This window comes from Lepidochelys kempii, chromosome 25, assembly GCF_965140285.1.
Source record: "Lepidochelys kempii isolate rLepKem1 chromosome 25, rLepKem1.hap1, whole genome shotgun sequence".
NCBI lineage: Eukaryota > Metazoa > Chordata > Testudines > Cheloniidae > Lepidochelys > Lepidochelys kempii.
The window spans coordinates 15,410,163-15,426,273 of record NC_136404.1 but is presented as its reverse complement, the minus strand read 5'-3'; the positions used below and the strand labels follow the sequence as shown (position 1 = coordinate 15,426,273).

At 47.1% G+C, this 16,111-nt stretch overlaps 1 protein-coding gene across 1 annotated transcript in view; it reads right to left on the bottom strand.

The window, feature by feature from the left end:
• The window catches only part of LOC140903299 (calcium/calmodulin-dependent protein kinase type IV), a 45,072-nt gene extending 29,636 nt beyond the window's left edge, over positions 1–15,436 (bottom strand). Inside the window, exon 1 of the mRNA XM_073324370.2 lies at positions 14,259–15,436. Within this exon, the coding sequence (XP_073180471.1) occupies positions 14,259–14,356 (98 nt within the window). The 5' untranslated portion in view covers positions 14,357–15,436. The remainder of the gene's footprint in view (positions 1–14,258) is intronic.
• Positions 15,437–16,111: the final 675 nt, after the last annotated feature.

The window sequence follows — 16,111 nt, the reverse complement described above, 5'->3', positions numbered from 1 at the left end:
GGGCCACAGCCGACCTGTTCTCTTCCATCATGTTTTCGCAAAGGGGGTGAACGGGCTCCGCTGAACTGTGACTTCAAACTATCCAGCCCCTAAGGTGAGGAGGGGCGGCACCCCCTAAGGTTCAGAGCCCCGGCACCTCTGGGCTCGCTGCATCTGTTACGAATGTAAAAATATTGCTTGAGCCCTGGCACTGCTTTCCTTACAAGGAGGCAGCAGTCGTAACCCAGTGCTGTCTGTGTCAGAAGAAAGAGAGAGGCTGCATCCCAGCGCCCGGGCTGTTTGGAAAGGCTAAAGTTTATATAACGGGGTTTGCCTGGGGACTCACTTGTCAAAAGGCAACTGTCTCTCAACATCCCCTCACCCTCCAAATTGGAACAGGCTCAGTCCGTCACCCTCCAACCCCACACCTGGCCCAGACCTCTTCTACCAGGGGCATAGCTACAGTGGGGCTGTTGCACCAGGGCCCACAAGGTTATGGGGGCCCAATCAGAGTGGGCACTGGATGAGAGCAGGGCCTGTTGGCCCCCAGTGGCAGGGGTGGCTGGGATGGGGGGGCCCTTCCGTCCAGGGCAACCCTGGGCACGAGCAGCCAGCACGGATGTATGGAGAAGGTGTGGGGGGAAATAGCAGCACCAGGGAATGCGCGAGGGGTGGGGGCAGAGATGGAAGATGTGGCCCCTCAGAGGTGGAGGGAAGCCAGGAAGGGGCCAAGGTGTGGGAGATCTGGATTGCGGCTGTGGGGGAACCAGGCCACAGCGGAGGGTCCAGAGATGTACAGCAGACTGGACTGGGGCTGTGGGGAAGCTCAAAGGGAGTGGATTTCGTAATGGGGAAGGGGGTCCCTAAATTATTTTTGTACCAGGGCCCTCTGGGGCCTTGGCAGGCCACTGTCTTCTACTGACACTGTAAGCTCCAAGGCAGGGCCGCCAGGACACTGACTTCAGCTGGAGTGCGGGGGGTGCTCAGACATCTGGAAACCAGAGCCCGCGGTGTCTCCCTTGCTTGTGGAGTACCTCGTGCTACAAGCAAACCCTGAGCCCTAATTACCCACCATTCAGATAATGCAGAGTAACATTTTCAAGATTTAGGAGCATTTAGGAGTCCAAGTGCTTGTCTACACTGGCAAGTTGTTTCAGATTAAGACAGTGTGTGCATTAAAACGGCAATAGCTCTTCCTGAATACCTCCGTGTGTAGACACACTTATTCCTGCTCAGCTTAATCCACTTCCAACTAGGTCCTGATCTGCATCTTTATACACCTAAATACCTTTAAAAATGTGGCCCTTAGGCACTTTTGAAAATGGGACTTAGGATCCTAAGTCTCTTAGATGCTTTTGGAAATGTGGCCTCCTTGCCTACATTCTAAATTGCATCAGTTTAACTAAAAGTGTTATTTCAAACTAGTATAAAACCCTGGATGGACACCCTCAATGTCGTTTACACTTGGCTTATGTCCACTGTGATGAACTCCATTTTGAATGAATCGAAATGGATACAAGCCAGGTTTAAATCACATTAAGCGTCCACACAAGGTTTTGAACTGGATTAACTAAATCAGTTTAAAATCATATCTTCCAGTTAAATCCATGCAACTTTGTGTTTAGGCCAGGCCCAAAGCACCTCTTAGGGTTTGTCTCCACGCAGAAGTTGCATGGCTTTAACGAGATGATGTAATTAAAGCACACTCCTAGTGTGGACTAATTATGCTGGTGTAAAGGCGCTTATAGCAGATGTTTCATAGCTGCCTCGAATTTAAGGCCAGAAGGGACCAACAGAGCAGAGCACAGCCCATCACATGTCATGTTGAGTCCAATGACGGCAGTTAATCCAACGCGTTTTAGTCCCCAGGAGACCACACTGTTACACGACTCAGGCAGAGAACAGGAGGGACCGAGGTGCACCAATGCCCCTGCAATGGCAGGGAATTGATTAGGTGAGACATGCCCAGATGATCCCAGCAGGAAATCCACTCCCATGCAGAGGAAGGCAAAACCCCCCAAGGTCCCGTAATCGATACTGGTATAGGACACCTTTATATCCGTATAACCCATCCGCAGAGGGGCGTACCGATAAAATTACATTGATAAAAAAAAAAATAACCTCCCTCCCTGTCATGGTTCTACTGGCACAAAAACCTGTGTATTAAACTGCAGGGAGAGCGAACATACAGGGGCTTGCATCAGTTTGCAAACCAGGCCAGGCTCTAAGCTCTTCAGGCCCAGCGCACTACAGAAATAATAACTAAATCGTAAAGAGGATTATCAGGGAGGACTAGCCCTTGGTCATTCCCACCCATCCCCTCTTTTGCACCTTCACCACTTACACAGCAGCCAGGAGTGGGTCTCGTCATTCCGAGACCAGGAGTCAGATGGCTTCTGCGCCGTGAAAGACACGCCCGCCATCCTTTAAGCAGGAAGAGATGCCAGGCAAGCAGCTTTGCAGACAAGTCCTCTTCCCGGGAGTCCCACCTGGAGCCCCTCCAATGGGGCTCCCTGGGGTGGTTGTGCTTTGCTGGGAGGCCACCCTAATCGCCGGGGGAGGGAGTGAATGTGAAGAGGCCGAGCAGGGTCAGGAAGGATAGGGAGCGACAGCACGTGCCAGAGTGATGAGGGCAGGGGGAAGCCACATGGATTGAGCTGTGCCTCTGGGACTGATGTGGGTTATTTTTCCATGTCAGCAAGGCGGGTGAGGGCAGTGGCTGCCGCGTAACAAGCTCTGCTGTATCTTTAAGCCAACTCTGTCTCCGACACCTGGGCTCTGGTCTGGGTGTGCTGGGCTTCTGGGAAGGGCAGCAAACACTGTCACCCATAGTGTTTGCACACGTGGATTCAGGCTCACAGCAGGCGTATGAGGCAGATAACTGCTGCTATTCCCATTGTACAGGGAAAACAGAGGTGACTTGCCCAAGGACACCTAGTATTGCCAGTAGCAGAGCTGCGAATAGAACCCAGGAGTCCTGATTCCACCTCCCCTCCAAGGCCAGGAACAGCACCCAGGGGTCTTGACTCCCTGTCACCTGCTCTAACCACTAGACCCTCAAAATGCTTTTCCAGTTTTCTGAGGATCAGCAAAATGGTCCAGGAAAGGTACCAGTGTATAAAGTTAAGCCACTTCAAGTTACTAAAGAGGAATCATTACGTTTAAAATCCCCCGCAGTCTCAGTCAGTTGCCAGTAATTTTTAGATATAGTTCACAACATCTCCTAACCACTGGACAGCGAAATCCACTATTGCTTAAGCCACCATGGCACAACCCTGCAATTTCATCTTTGATGCAGGTTAATTCCCACTCTGAGCAATCAAACACATTTTATTACTTTTTGACTTTCTTGTCCTGGGGGATCAAGTGTCATTTCTGATTCTTTGCCCCAAATCCCCCTTTTCAGCTGTGTACACAAAGGTGTGTATTTATGCCTCCCATTGTACAGATGGTTGCGCAGTGAGTCAGTGGCAGAGCTAGGAACAGAACCCAGGCATCCTGAATCTATCGCCACCCGTGCAAAGTCTGAATCCAAAACCAGACTTCGATGTGTCTCATCCAGCTGCCGTTCAAGGTGAACGTTCTGCATGGCTACTTTAGAGCCCAAATCCTGCATTTAGTATAATCATTCAAAAATAATCAGCTCGAAGTTTAAGAGATGCTCAGTTTTGCGTGTCAATGTACACGCAAGAGCCTCTTACCCTTTGTGTTTTCCAATAACATTATCAGTGGCAGTGGCAGGATTTAGACAAATTAGCTACCCCCAGTCAGTCTGTATCGCTGACCCAGTCTCTGAGCTTCCAGAAGAGTCATCTTCTACTTCTACTTAAAGCTCTGAATAAATATCTGTAATCAACCTTGACTGTGAATGGAGATATAATTGTGTTTGTTTTACAGATGACTGGAAAATGTGTAACGACGGAATTTGTTGAAAAAAGACTGGATTTGCTTCTAATGCGAGTGTACACTTTATCTAGGGTGACCAGATATCCCGATTTTATAGGGACAGTCCCGATTTTTGGGTCTTTTTCTTATATAGGCTTCTATTACCAACCGCCCCCCGTCCCGATTTTTCACATTTGCTGTCTGGTCATCCTAACTTTATCCAATATAATCGTTTATGGAGAAGGAGCCAAAGACTATAGGCTGAGTTTTGGCCTGGCTATTGTGAGATGCTCCTGGGTCCAGGGCATTCCAGGGCCATCCTACCAGTGCAGAGGGCTCCCCTGGCTGGTGTGCTGCGGGCTCTATGCACACCCTGCTCTCAGCCCCTAGCTGAGGGACTGGATTGGGGGTTGTGACTGGACCAGTGTACTGCCCTGCAGCTGCTCTATTTCCCAGGGGCCAAGGGAAACAAAGCATAAATAAGAGCAGCCTTGAGGCTGCTCTAACTTATTCCCAGGGCCTCCATAACCCCAGAATACAGTGAGCACAAAGATGGCTGAAAGCCATCCCTGCCCCAAGAGCAGGTCCAAAATAACTGCAAATCAGGCCTCATACATGAAGGGATGGCCACACCTCCAGCCTGGTTGGCCCCCCTCCCCTTTGTTAGGTCCTTCCCATCTAACATGCAAGCAAAGCACTCTATTCACCCCAGTCATGCACAGATGTAATTGAAGAGATTCCCTGCACCTTTTCTCACCTGGGGGCACCTCTGGGTTTGTTATGTTGTACTCAATGCTGATCGAGAATACAGCTGCAATTGCTCATCTTACATCACTGAGATGTAGATATTTTAATTTTATACTTATATGACACAGAAAGCAGGATAAAAATCCACATTTTCCCCACCAATAATCAAACCAACATATATGGGATTTAAGACCCCAGTCCTGCAAGTCACATCAGGTAGACCCGGGACCCAGTCAGATCAGATTTCAGACTCAGGGCCTATCTTTTGTTCTTCACTGCAATATCCTTCAGCAATTAATTTTTACAGGGAATAAACTATTATCTCACTCCCTAGTTGGCCATTTTTTGTTCAATCCAGTCTGTCTTTAGAACTGATTTGTGCAATATTCTAAAGCCCTCCTCCCCTGCGCCTGATAAATATCACTTGTCTGTGCTCATTTGTCTGATAATGGCCTTGAAACCCCGCTTTATGGATTCGCCCCCACCCCTCCTTTAACCTGAGTGCTGTGATTCACTGTTTGATTAGAAGAAACTATTGGCTACAAATCAGTCTGCGGAAGGCGTTCTGCTCGGTCACTTTCAATGCACCAGAGGCAGCATGGTACTAAGTGACAAATGCACATGGAGAATGGTTTTCTATCACCTCTGATTACACACAGTACTTGGCGTTTCAAGTTGTGAAAGGAAAAAAAAAAGAGAGCGAAGCGAAGGACTGACAAGTACAGACGGGGGGAGGGGTTTTGGGAGGGAACAAAATTAATTTGATTGAAATCTGGATGTTTCAATTGCACCCACTTTTGAATAGCCCCCCCTCCCCCGTTGCTATTTCTCTCTAGTGGCTGCACTGGTATGTGCAGGCGAGGAGGTGACAAAGCCGGCTCAGCGCCCCGGATTTGCCGTGGCGGAGTGGGCCGAAGAAAGCTTCCATTGCTAGATAAATAAAATGTCCTTGATTGTAAGTTCTTTGGGGGTAGAGGCAGATTTTTGGTTCTGTGTCCATGCAGCCCACTGTGCAACGGCTGGGAGCTCCTCGGTGCTGTCACAACACAAAGAAACACATCATGGTAAAATAAAAACAAAGGCTGGAGCAGGCTATCAATATCCCACTCTTACAAAGGCCGGTGTTACAAATGCTTTAATGAAATCAAAGGACACTATCGGAAGGCTCTCAGATACTGCAGAGTTGAGTGTGATATAAGGACAGTCACAGAACACAACAGATCTTCTTAGTTGTGCTATTGTTTCAAAGCAGCGATACGCAGATCTCAGAGATTCAGGAGCCAAACCAGCCATCAGCGTTACCCCAAAGAGCCACAGGAGTGTGAATTCAGTGTTTCATTGTCTATCGTACGATATATTCGTGTTTAAACAGGATGGCAGGGGAAATATTTAGTTTATATACAATTCTATACACACACAATTCTCACAGCAAAATGACCAAGCATTATTATTTTATCACCTACAATTGGTTAATAACATAGTGCAAGCATCCTGATGGGTTAATAACTTAGCTTCGTTAGTCATTAAATCACACAGCATTTTATTATCATATGCTGCAAAGAGCGGCAGGAGGCACTGGCCGCTCGCGAGCCGCAGTCTGCATATCCCTGGTTTATAGGAACAGAACCATTTCCCCTGCACTCAGCTCAGCAGACCTGGGTCTGCTGCGCACTCCAGCGAGCAGCTCAAGTGAGAACGACCCAGGTACAACTGGGAGGATTGTACATCCACTTTGCGCTGGGGGGAACAACTGTGTGCGTGAGGGGCAGCCTGATGGAGGACTGGGCCCTGGAGCTGGCTTGTTGGGCCAAATCCTGAGACGGTGCTGAGCCCAGGCAACAACTCCCACGGACTCCGCTGAGAGCGGTAGCTTCTCAACACATGGTCCGGGCTCTTTTCCCCTCCTCTCTCATCCCTGATGAGTTGTCGCCAAACCTCTCTATCTGCCCCCCTGCAGAAGGCAGAACACGTGTTTGGGGGGAATTAACCCCTTGACTGCCACTTCGGCAACCCACCTCTGTATGCCTGAGTCCTCTCGTCATCCATAAAACCCCCTGAGAATACCCCTTGCCAGTGCACAGTTGATGTCAAGACTCTGCATCAGTCCTGCTCCCAGCTCCTCGTATGGGGGCTGTGTTGGGAATATGTATGGAGTGCAAAGCCCTACAGATGTTCTCTGCTTCCCACAGGGGCCCCCGGGAAACAACATAAGTTACAGCAGCCCTGAGACTGCTCTAATTTACACCAGGGCCTGTATGTTGCAAGAATACAGGAAACACAAAAGTATCTGAAAGCCCCCGTAATCTCCCAACTCTACCTTCCAAGCACAGGAATGGAGTAACTGGGAATTGACTCCCAGTCTTTGACAAGAAGGGTAACTGACTCATGGAATGGAATCTCCATTGCGGCCAGCTACAGCCTTGTCTGTTATTATGATCCTTGAAGAGCCCTTGGAACTTAATGCAGATGGATTTTCAAGTTCAAATATTAGCTTCACATGATCTGCCAGAGCGTAAAACAACCTCCCAAAGTCTATAGAAATGAAATTTAAATTCAGTTCCCTTGGAACTCATTCATCCTGACTGCTGTGCTATTTTTCTCGGACAACGCATTAATAAAATCCACACGTCTGCGGTATTAATATCTGGCGACACAAAGCCAAGAGCTAACAGACACTCCACTTGTTCTTTACCTCTGGTTTTTACTGGCAACCTGGGGCTTTTCCTCTGCCCTGCCAGGGTTTCTCATTAATACAGCATTCAAGCTGGGCAAAAGTTTTCAACCAAAACTTTTTGGGGGCAAAAAATGCAGATTTGGGTCGACTGAAATACATCATGAATTCATGTAGAATTTGCTGAATTGTTTTGGTCAGGAAACAAACAAAATTCTGAAGAAATCAAAATGTTTTGTTTTAATATTTTCAAAAGGGAATGAGTTGATTTGTCAATAAAATTGCCTTCCATTTTACTTTTAGAAAACATTTTAAAAAGCTTAAAATCTACACAAAACATTTAGTTTGACTGGAAACGTTTTTGTTGTTGTTGCTTTTTGCCTGGCTGAAAATTTTTAAAAAGTTCATTTTGGATCATCCTGAAATAATTTGGTGCACTCGATGACCTCCTGAGGTCTCTTCCAATCCTAATCTTCTATGATTTTCCCTCCAATTTTGCCAAACTGCCAGTGAACCGAAAAACCAGCTATTTGCACAGCTCTGTCTAGCAGGGCATCTGATCTGTGCTGCATGATCTGTGCTGCAGTTAAGAGCTTTGTTAGTGTTTCTATTAGAGACTGGGTCCTGTCCTGCTCCCAGGGAAGTCAACGGAATGGAATTTCTACCACAGCGATGGAATGGGGTCAAGCAGGGAAATCCGTCAGGATTTAGGCCCAGCAAAGCACTGAACGTAGCTACCTGCTAAATCAAGAGCAGCTGGAGACAACGGGGGCACTCTGCAAACCCTCATTCACGTGGGGGCAAAACTGATGCCCCATGCACACGGCCAGTGCAAAACCCATGCAACATCGATACCCTATTCTGAAGGCTTAAGTGGGGCTTGAAGGCTGCACGTCTTATACTGGCCCTGTGCATGGGGGAGGGGAGGGGGGGAGTGAATCACACCCATCACCAGTCCAGTGGCGAACTTCCCATTGATTTCAGTAGTGCAGGATTGGGCCTTAAATCAATGGGTTTAGTCACGTGAGTAAAGGCTACTTGTGTGTGTGAAAGACTGCTGGCTCAGGCTCCGGATATTGAAGAGCTATGAGTGCAAAAAAAAAAGGAAAGAAATAGCTGAGCTTTTGTTCCAGTGACACGAAAGTATTTTGTCTGCGGCTGTGCAGAGCGCTGTTGTCTAAGGGCCTGATCCAAAGTCACTGGTGTCAGTGGGTGTTGACGCCAAAGGGTGTTGGATCAGGCCTTAACATAGCCTGGTACCTTTGTGGATGGGCAGGGATATGAACTGAAACCCGACTGAGCTATTTCATTTCCAGTTCTCTACAGATGCCATTCTCAGGTATGTCTACGGTCCCCATGACCACAATATCAGAGCACCTTACAACCTGCCAATGAATTTACCCTCACAGCCCCCCGGGAGGCAGGGCCATGCTAATATCCCCATTTTACATATGGGAAACTGAGGTTGGGGGCGGTTAAGTGATTTGCCCAAGGTCACACAGAGAGTATGTGGCGGAGCAGGGAATTAAATTCAGGTCTTCTAAAGCTGAAGTTAGGTGCCCTAATCAGTTCACAATCCTACCTCAGTTGTTCCTGCCCCTTTCTACTCCTTGCGCATTTCTTGAGCCTCTTGAGCTCTCATAGCTGATAGCTGAGTAAAGCAAACAGATTTAAAAGCTCTTCTGTACTTGTGGCCATGCTAGGGTTCAACAGGTCACAAAGAAGAAAAAAGAATCAGCTTTTAAAAAGAGTCCCTAGTTAAGGATTTACACACACAGGCTCAGTTATGTTTGTTGCACGGATCAGGATAAAAATACAAGGGCTTTAAAACATTCCTAAACTGTTACTGGAACAGCCCTATCGCCAATCTTAACGCATGTTTTAAACCTCTCCAATCTCGCCTCCACTACAAGAAAGAATTTTCTTTGTGCATTTTCAGATTTTTCATTTTTATTTTGGGTTGTTTAATAATGAACGGTAAGCATTGAAAGGGAAACTCACGAAGCAAGCAAGCTAGCTGGTTAAAAATACAAAGATTCCTTCCCGAAAAAGCCCTTGGAGATTGCTCATTGTTTTAATCAAACAACAAAGAAGAATTAATTCCCAAGAGAAGCCACTGGGATGACAGCAAAGTCTGACTTCCACCACCCACTGACAGAAAGTTGTCTTCAATAGACCTGGTCACATTTTCCCTTGGAAGTTTTTTCACCTCGAAATCTTCGGGGGGGGGGGGGGGGATTTTTGAAATATTTTGTTCCAAAATTGTGGGTTTTTCTGACCGTTTTCCAACTGGCAAAAGTTGGACATGTTCATGGAACCAAGTCCAGTTTTCCAACCAGCACTAAGCTGAAGGCTCCTAAATTTGGTCCTGAATTTACCTCGTAGCATCCAGTTATTGTAGATCCAGCCGCGGCCCAAAATCTCTCATTGTTTCTTCCCATGACCCAAATCCCACAATCCTCTGCAAGCACAAAGGACCATGGAATATATGGTGCATCAAGGGATGAATTTTTTGGCCATTTTGTGGCGCATGGACCAAAAACAATAGGTGGAGAGCTACCATTGTGGAGATGTTTCAGAGTAACAGCTGTGTTAGTCTGTATTCGCAAAAAGAAAAGGAGTACTTGTGGCACCTTAGAAACTAACCAATTTATTTGAGCATAAGCTTTCGTGAGCTACAGCTCACTTCATCGGATGCATACTGCAGAAGACATACATTAATGTCTTCTGCAGTTTCCACAGTATGCACCCGATGAAGTGAGCTGTAGCTCACGAAGGCTTATGCTCAAATAAATTGGTTAGTCTCTAAGGTGCCACAAGTCCTCCTTTTCTTTTTGTTGTGGAGATATGAGATATGGTCCATTCTCATAGGATATGTCTACACGGCAATTAAACACCCGCTTCTGGCCCATGTCAGCCGACTTAGGCTTGCAGGGCTTGGGCTGTGGGTCTATAAAATTGCAGTGTAGACATTCAGGCTAGGGCAGGAGCCTAGGCTCTGGGACCCTCTCCCATCGCAGGATTTCGGAGCTCCAGCTCTAGCCTGAGCCCGAATGTCTACACTGCAATTTTATAGCCCCACAGCCCAAGCCCCTTGAGCCTAAGTCAGCTGACCCGGGCCAGCTGCCGGCGTTTTATTGCAGTGTGGAAATACCCAGAGAGTCTCATTTCGTTACACAACCCTAACCATAGCAGAGTTGTCTAAGGGTCTCAGCAAGGGTGACCTGAGCCCTGCTCTGGATTGTAATGGTCTCATCTTGAGAGACCCAGAGTGTTTACTAACCCTACTGAGGCAATGAGGATTGTGGGTGCTCAGCACGTCTCTGGATCAGACCTTGACTATACAGCCTTGGCCCAAGAGACTGGAGCCTTAGTCTGCTCACTTCCCCCATCCGTAGAAAGTTCTGACCCCCAGGTAGATGTACAGGGCTCTGTAAGCACGGAGGGCCTGGTGCTCAGTGGTGTCAGGGATTCATAACCTCCTCTGACATCAGCATGCGAGTGCGTTAGGGAATCAGGCCCTGAGGATTGTTCTTAACCAATGGGAGCTGCAACAGCTAGACACAGCAGGGTACAGTGTTGCCACCCCCAAACATGCAAAAATTGCAAGCCCAGCCCTCCAGCCTCATGTATTTGGCTTACAAATTATGAGGGAAAAAAATCCTCTTTAGGATAATGATGATGTTTATGGTGCATTTATTCTATTTATTTATTTACTTCTGTTGCAGTAGCGTCCAGGAGCCCCATTCATGGACCAGAACCTCCCTGCACTAGGTGCTGTGCAAACACGAACCAGAAAGATGGCCCCAAGATTGTACGTTTGTCTTCTGGGTTCTGAGCCTTTACGTTTCATGTTTACAAGCTTTTCTCTGCAGCCATGAGGGCTAGAAGCTTGTTTTGTTTAAATGGAAGCTGAGATTCTCACTTAATCACCTGACTCCAGGAGCTGGCGCTTTTGGAAAAGTGCCAAATATTGCAAGACTCATGATAAAATCAAGAGAGTCTGCAACACGTATTAAATTAGGGGTAGGTTTTTCGTTTTACCTTTGCATTTCCTGCCTATGCTTCCATCAGACTTTTATGTTATATGGATATCTGCAATGCAAATAACTTACAATCGACTTCTAGAGCTGGTCCAGAAGGCTGAGACCACAGGAGGGCTTCAGCATTCCAGCTCCAAACTCTCCTGAACTTTAAGGGGTACTTCCAATCTGAACCAAGCTCCAGATCTGGGTTTTGCAAATTGCCCATTTCTTTGTAAGGGCCCAAACCAAGGGCCTGCTATTGGTCAGCAGGAGTCTTTCCACTGACTTCAGTGGGATCTGGGTCAGAAAAACTCTGTGTCTACTAACTTACACAATCACACCGGTCTCTCCCATCACTCTGTCTTCTCACCCTCTGCCCCGCCCCCTTCGTTCCATCTGTCTATTGAGTCACCTAGAACCTGATCTAAAGCCCATTGAAGTAAAGGGGAGCCTTTCCATTGACATCAAAGAGTCCTTTGCATATTGAGAGCTCTCTGGGGCAGAGACTATCTATGTTATTGGTTTGCACAGGGCCTAGCATCGCAGAGCCTGAATCCCTGACTACGCGGCCCCCTTATGCGCTACTGCAATGCAAATCAGAAATAATAAGAATAAGTGACCCTAGCTGGAGAAAACTATTGCTCAAAAAGACACATTCTAGGGTTTGAAGCGCAACATTTGGCTTACTTTAAAATCTCATTTTTCTCCAACATAGAGACGAGTCTGGAAAATTCACCCCTGGCCTGGTTTAGCGCAAGTCCCGACATACACATAGCGGGGCACGTGCCCTGCCCATTATGAAAGCACAGGTCCACGTAGGACCGATCAGACGTAAGTCGCATGTCTGTTCACGGAATGAGCTCTCCACATCCGCTGAGTCATTAGCTTTATCGTCCAGACCGACAAGACAGCCAGTTAGCATCAGTTGCGATGGTGGACAAAAGCCCGGTAGGAGTTGGACTGAGACACATCACGCTCATTGCACATCAGCCCCCAAGGCCTGGACAGGAGTAACCACTTTTACAGAACTTCCTTTGCAAAATGGGGCAGATTCAAATCCGAAGCTCTGGTCCTTGTTATCAGTTCCTGAACTATCTGGTGCTTAAGGAAATAGAACGGCCACACTGGGTCAGGACAATGGCCCATCTAACCCAGTATCCCGACTTCTGACAGTGGCCAGTGCCAGACGCTTCAAAGGGAATGAACAGACCAGGGCAATTTCAAATGATCCATCCCTTGTCGTCCAGCCCCAGCATCTGGCAGTCAGAGGCTTAGGGACACCAAGAGCATGGATGGCATCCCTGACTATCTTGGCTAATAGCCATTCATGGACCTATCCTCCATGAACTTATCTAGTTCTTTTTTTAACCCAGTTATAGTTTTGGCCGTCACGACATCTCCTGGCAAGGAGTTCCACAGGTTGACTGTGCGTTGTGTGAAAAAAATACTTCTTTGTGTTTGTTTCAGACCTGCTGCCTGTTAATTTCATTGGGTGACCCCTGGTTCTTGTGGTATGTGAAGGGGTAAATAACACTTCCTCATTCACTTTCTCCACCCCATTCATGATTTTATAGACCTCTCTCATATCCCCCTTTGTCGTCTCTTTTCCATGCTGAACAGTCCCAGTCTTATTAATCTCTCCTCATATAGAAGCTATTCCATGCCCTTAATTATTTTTGTTGCTCTTCTCTGTATCTTTTCCAATTCCAATATATATTTTTTGAGATGGGTGACCAGAACTGCACGCAGTATTCAAGGTGTGGCCATACCATGGATTTATATAGTGGTGTTATGGTATTTACTGTTTTATTATCTATCCCTTTCCTAATGATTTGTGGAAGTGGAAGGAGAAAAAGAGAGCCTGAATGCAGCCATCTTGGTTAACTTAGAGACAAAGCAAGGGGAGAGGGGACTTGTGCAAGTAAGAATGACTGCAAGAGATGCTGGGTTTTTTGTTTTTTTTAAATAAGCAGAATATATACAAAAACCCATGTATAAACAGAAACGAACCATTGATGTATGTAACGGGAGAGTATAAATACTTGTCTTTAAACTGCTTGCTTTTGAAGATCTGCCTAAGGACAGGGGACCCCCTGTCCGACCGCAGTCTTCCCTTGCAATTGCTCGTAATAATGTGTCTCTGACTTGTTGCTGACAAACGCGGAGTGAGGACTTGTTTTCTTCCACAGGTTCCCGACATTCTGTTAGCTTTTTTGACTGCTGCTGCACACTGAGTGGACGTTTTCAGAGAACTATCCACAATGACTCCAAGATCTCTTTCTTAAGTGGTTGCAGCTCATTTAGACCCCATCATTTTGTATGTATAGTTGGGATTATGTTTTCCAGTGTGCATTACATTGCATTTATCAACAATGAATTTAATCCTGCATTTTGTTGCCCCGTCACCCAGTTTTGTGAGATCCCTTTGTCACTCTTCGCAGTCAGCTTTGGACTTAACTAACTTGAGTAATTTTGTATCGTCTGCAAACTTTGCCACCTCCCTGTTTACCCCTTTTCATAGAAAGGAGGCACTGCTCCGCCTGGTGAATCGTGGTAGAGCTCATTTCTTGATATGCCTAAATCACTCCTGGGCCAGAAGAAGGGGTGAGAGGGGGAATAATCTGAACATAAATCAAGAGCCATTGAAGCAACTCTACCCTTTACAGGATCAGGCGCCGGAGAAGGAAAGGCCCAGTCCTATAAACCCTAAACCGAACTGCCCCATCACCTACCAGATATAATCCTGGTTCTGGGGTTGGTTTGCATGACCTAATGAAAACAATTCGCCCCTCTCTCCCATCCATTGGGAGACCCTCTCCACATTTCACTCCAGGCTCTTGATCTGCCCATCACGTGCACTTGAGCCCCAACTCCAAGAGGCACCGTTATGAGCAAGAAACGCAAAGCCCACACACGCGATGAATCAAATCCCGATAACCTCAAACCGTTACCTTCCCAGTTCCAGGCCCATGGTGTAGAAGTCCTCCAGGGCAGTGTTGCGGTGGGACCCGTCAATCCAGTACTCCGCTCCGGGTTCGGAGGTAGGCATGTTTAGGGGCCGCAGAAAGGAATTTCCTGCTGGACGCGGGACAGAGATTGGAATATTGCCGTGACTTCCCACCCTCCCCACCTATTCCAGTGTCAAACATGCAGATGGACTAAAAAGCAGTTCTCAGGATTCTCTGGTGGAATAAAATTATATCCGCAAATCTCTGTCCTGACAGACCTGCACACTGGGCTTAGTCAGATTGATTCAGATTGATTCCTCCCTCCTGTGGTTTTCATGATGCCTCTGCACACCCCTTATTTTTTCTGCCCCTCCATGTCTTTTCAATGCCAAAAGCTGATTTTCATAGACTCTGCCAGCAACGCTCCCTCCATGCACATAAGGAGAGACAGCAAATAGTCCTGCACATTGAGGATGGTCACTTCAGGAGATTTGTGTCTTGGTATTTTTCTCAGGAGATGGCAGAAATCAAGACATCAGTGGTGTCCTCTATTTCTGGAACATGCTTCCTTCTGCCGGTGGCTTGCATCATCCTGAATCCTTTCAGCTAGTTGCTCTTTGTAACTTGATTAATATTCATTTTGATTTCATTACTGAACATAACCGCAGAGAAGGAATCGCTGCATATTGAAGCATCTGTCCCTGATTCAATGTTTGCTCTTTAAAGTTCCAAACATTTTGGGTTAGTTGGCAAGAAAGACACCCCCGCCTCTGATTGCACCTTCACTTCTGTTCTACTACGGTTCTGCTTCTTTGACCCAGTACTCAAGGCCCATGTTGCAAATTGCCCCAAACTGCCTGGGCCATCCCAGAGCAACTCCCAGATTTGCAATCTTGGAAGATTTCCAATATGTGCTGATCCGCTGATATTTGCAGCTAGTGATCCCAGCCCTCTTGGCTATGGAAAATCCCAGGATTTCACGTTTCAGATTCCTCCCTCGTCCGCAAAGGGAAGGCTAGGGAGACGCAGGCAGTTTTGCATCTGTGCAAGCAATTCAGCACGGCATTCAAAAATCAGCACATGGGTTTCTCTCTTGCTGTGTCATTCTTGTGGGGCTCGAGGAAGGCATAACACCACGCCCGGCAGCTGCAGCATACAAGTGACCTTTATGAGAAACACCAACGATTTCTAGCCCCTCCTTTCTAAGTGGTTCTCCTGTGCCACCAAATGGCTCTTTGCTCTCACTGCAATCTCCTGCCCAGCACAAAAAACCCTGCCTGACAGCTGGTTCCTTAAATAACCCCAGTCATTTTACCCAGTGCCTTCATATTAATAGTATATATCATAGGAACAAATAGAGACATCCCCACCTCCAAGATCTGAGCCCCATGATGAGTTTACGGAGGCTGGGGGAAAGGAAGGATTCTTATGCCACATTTACAGATAATACCTAGCTCTGATTCAGCACTTTTCATCAATCTTTTGCTCTTTATGCAACCAAATAATATGTAGAAACCACACAACCACACAGGCACAGTCCCAATAACCATGTTCACTAGCTACACATCCGTGGTCTAGCTGCATACACATACGGCTGCTCAGGCTGGTTTGTAAAGCACAGAACACAGTGGGCACCACAAGAGGGCTCACACACTATTTAAAGGGGGATTTCTAATTCCTCTACACTGTAAAAACTGAGGTTCAGGGAGCTTAAGGGTGAGTTTTGCAAAAGCACTCAGGATTAATCAACCTCTGCACCCGCTGAAGTCAGTGATAAAAGCCTCATTGGTTGCAATGGGAGGAGAGCTAGGCCTTCTGAAAGCCCCCAGCCCCCATGAGCTGTCCCAGGGTCTCAA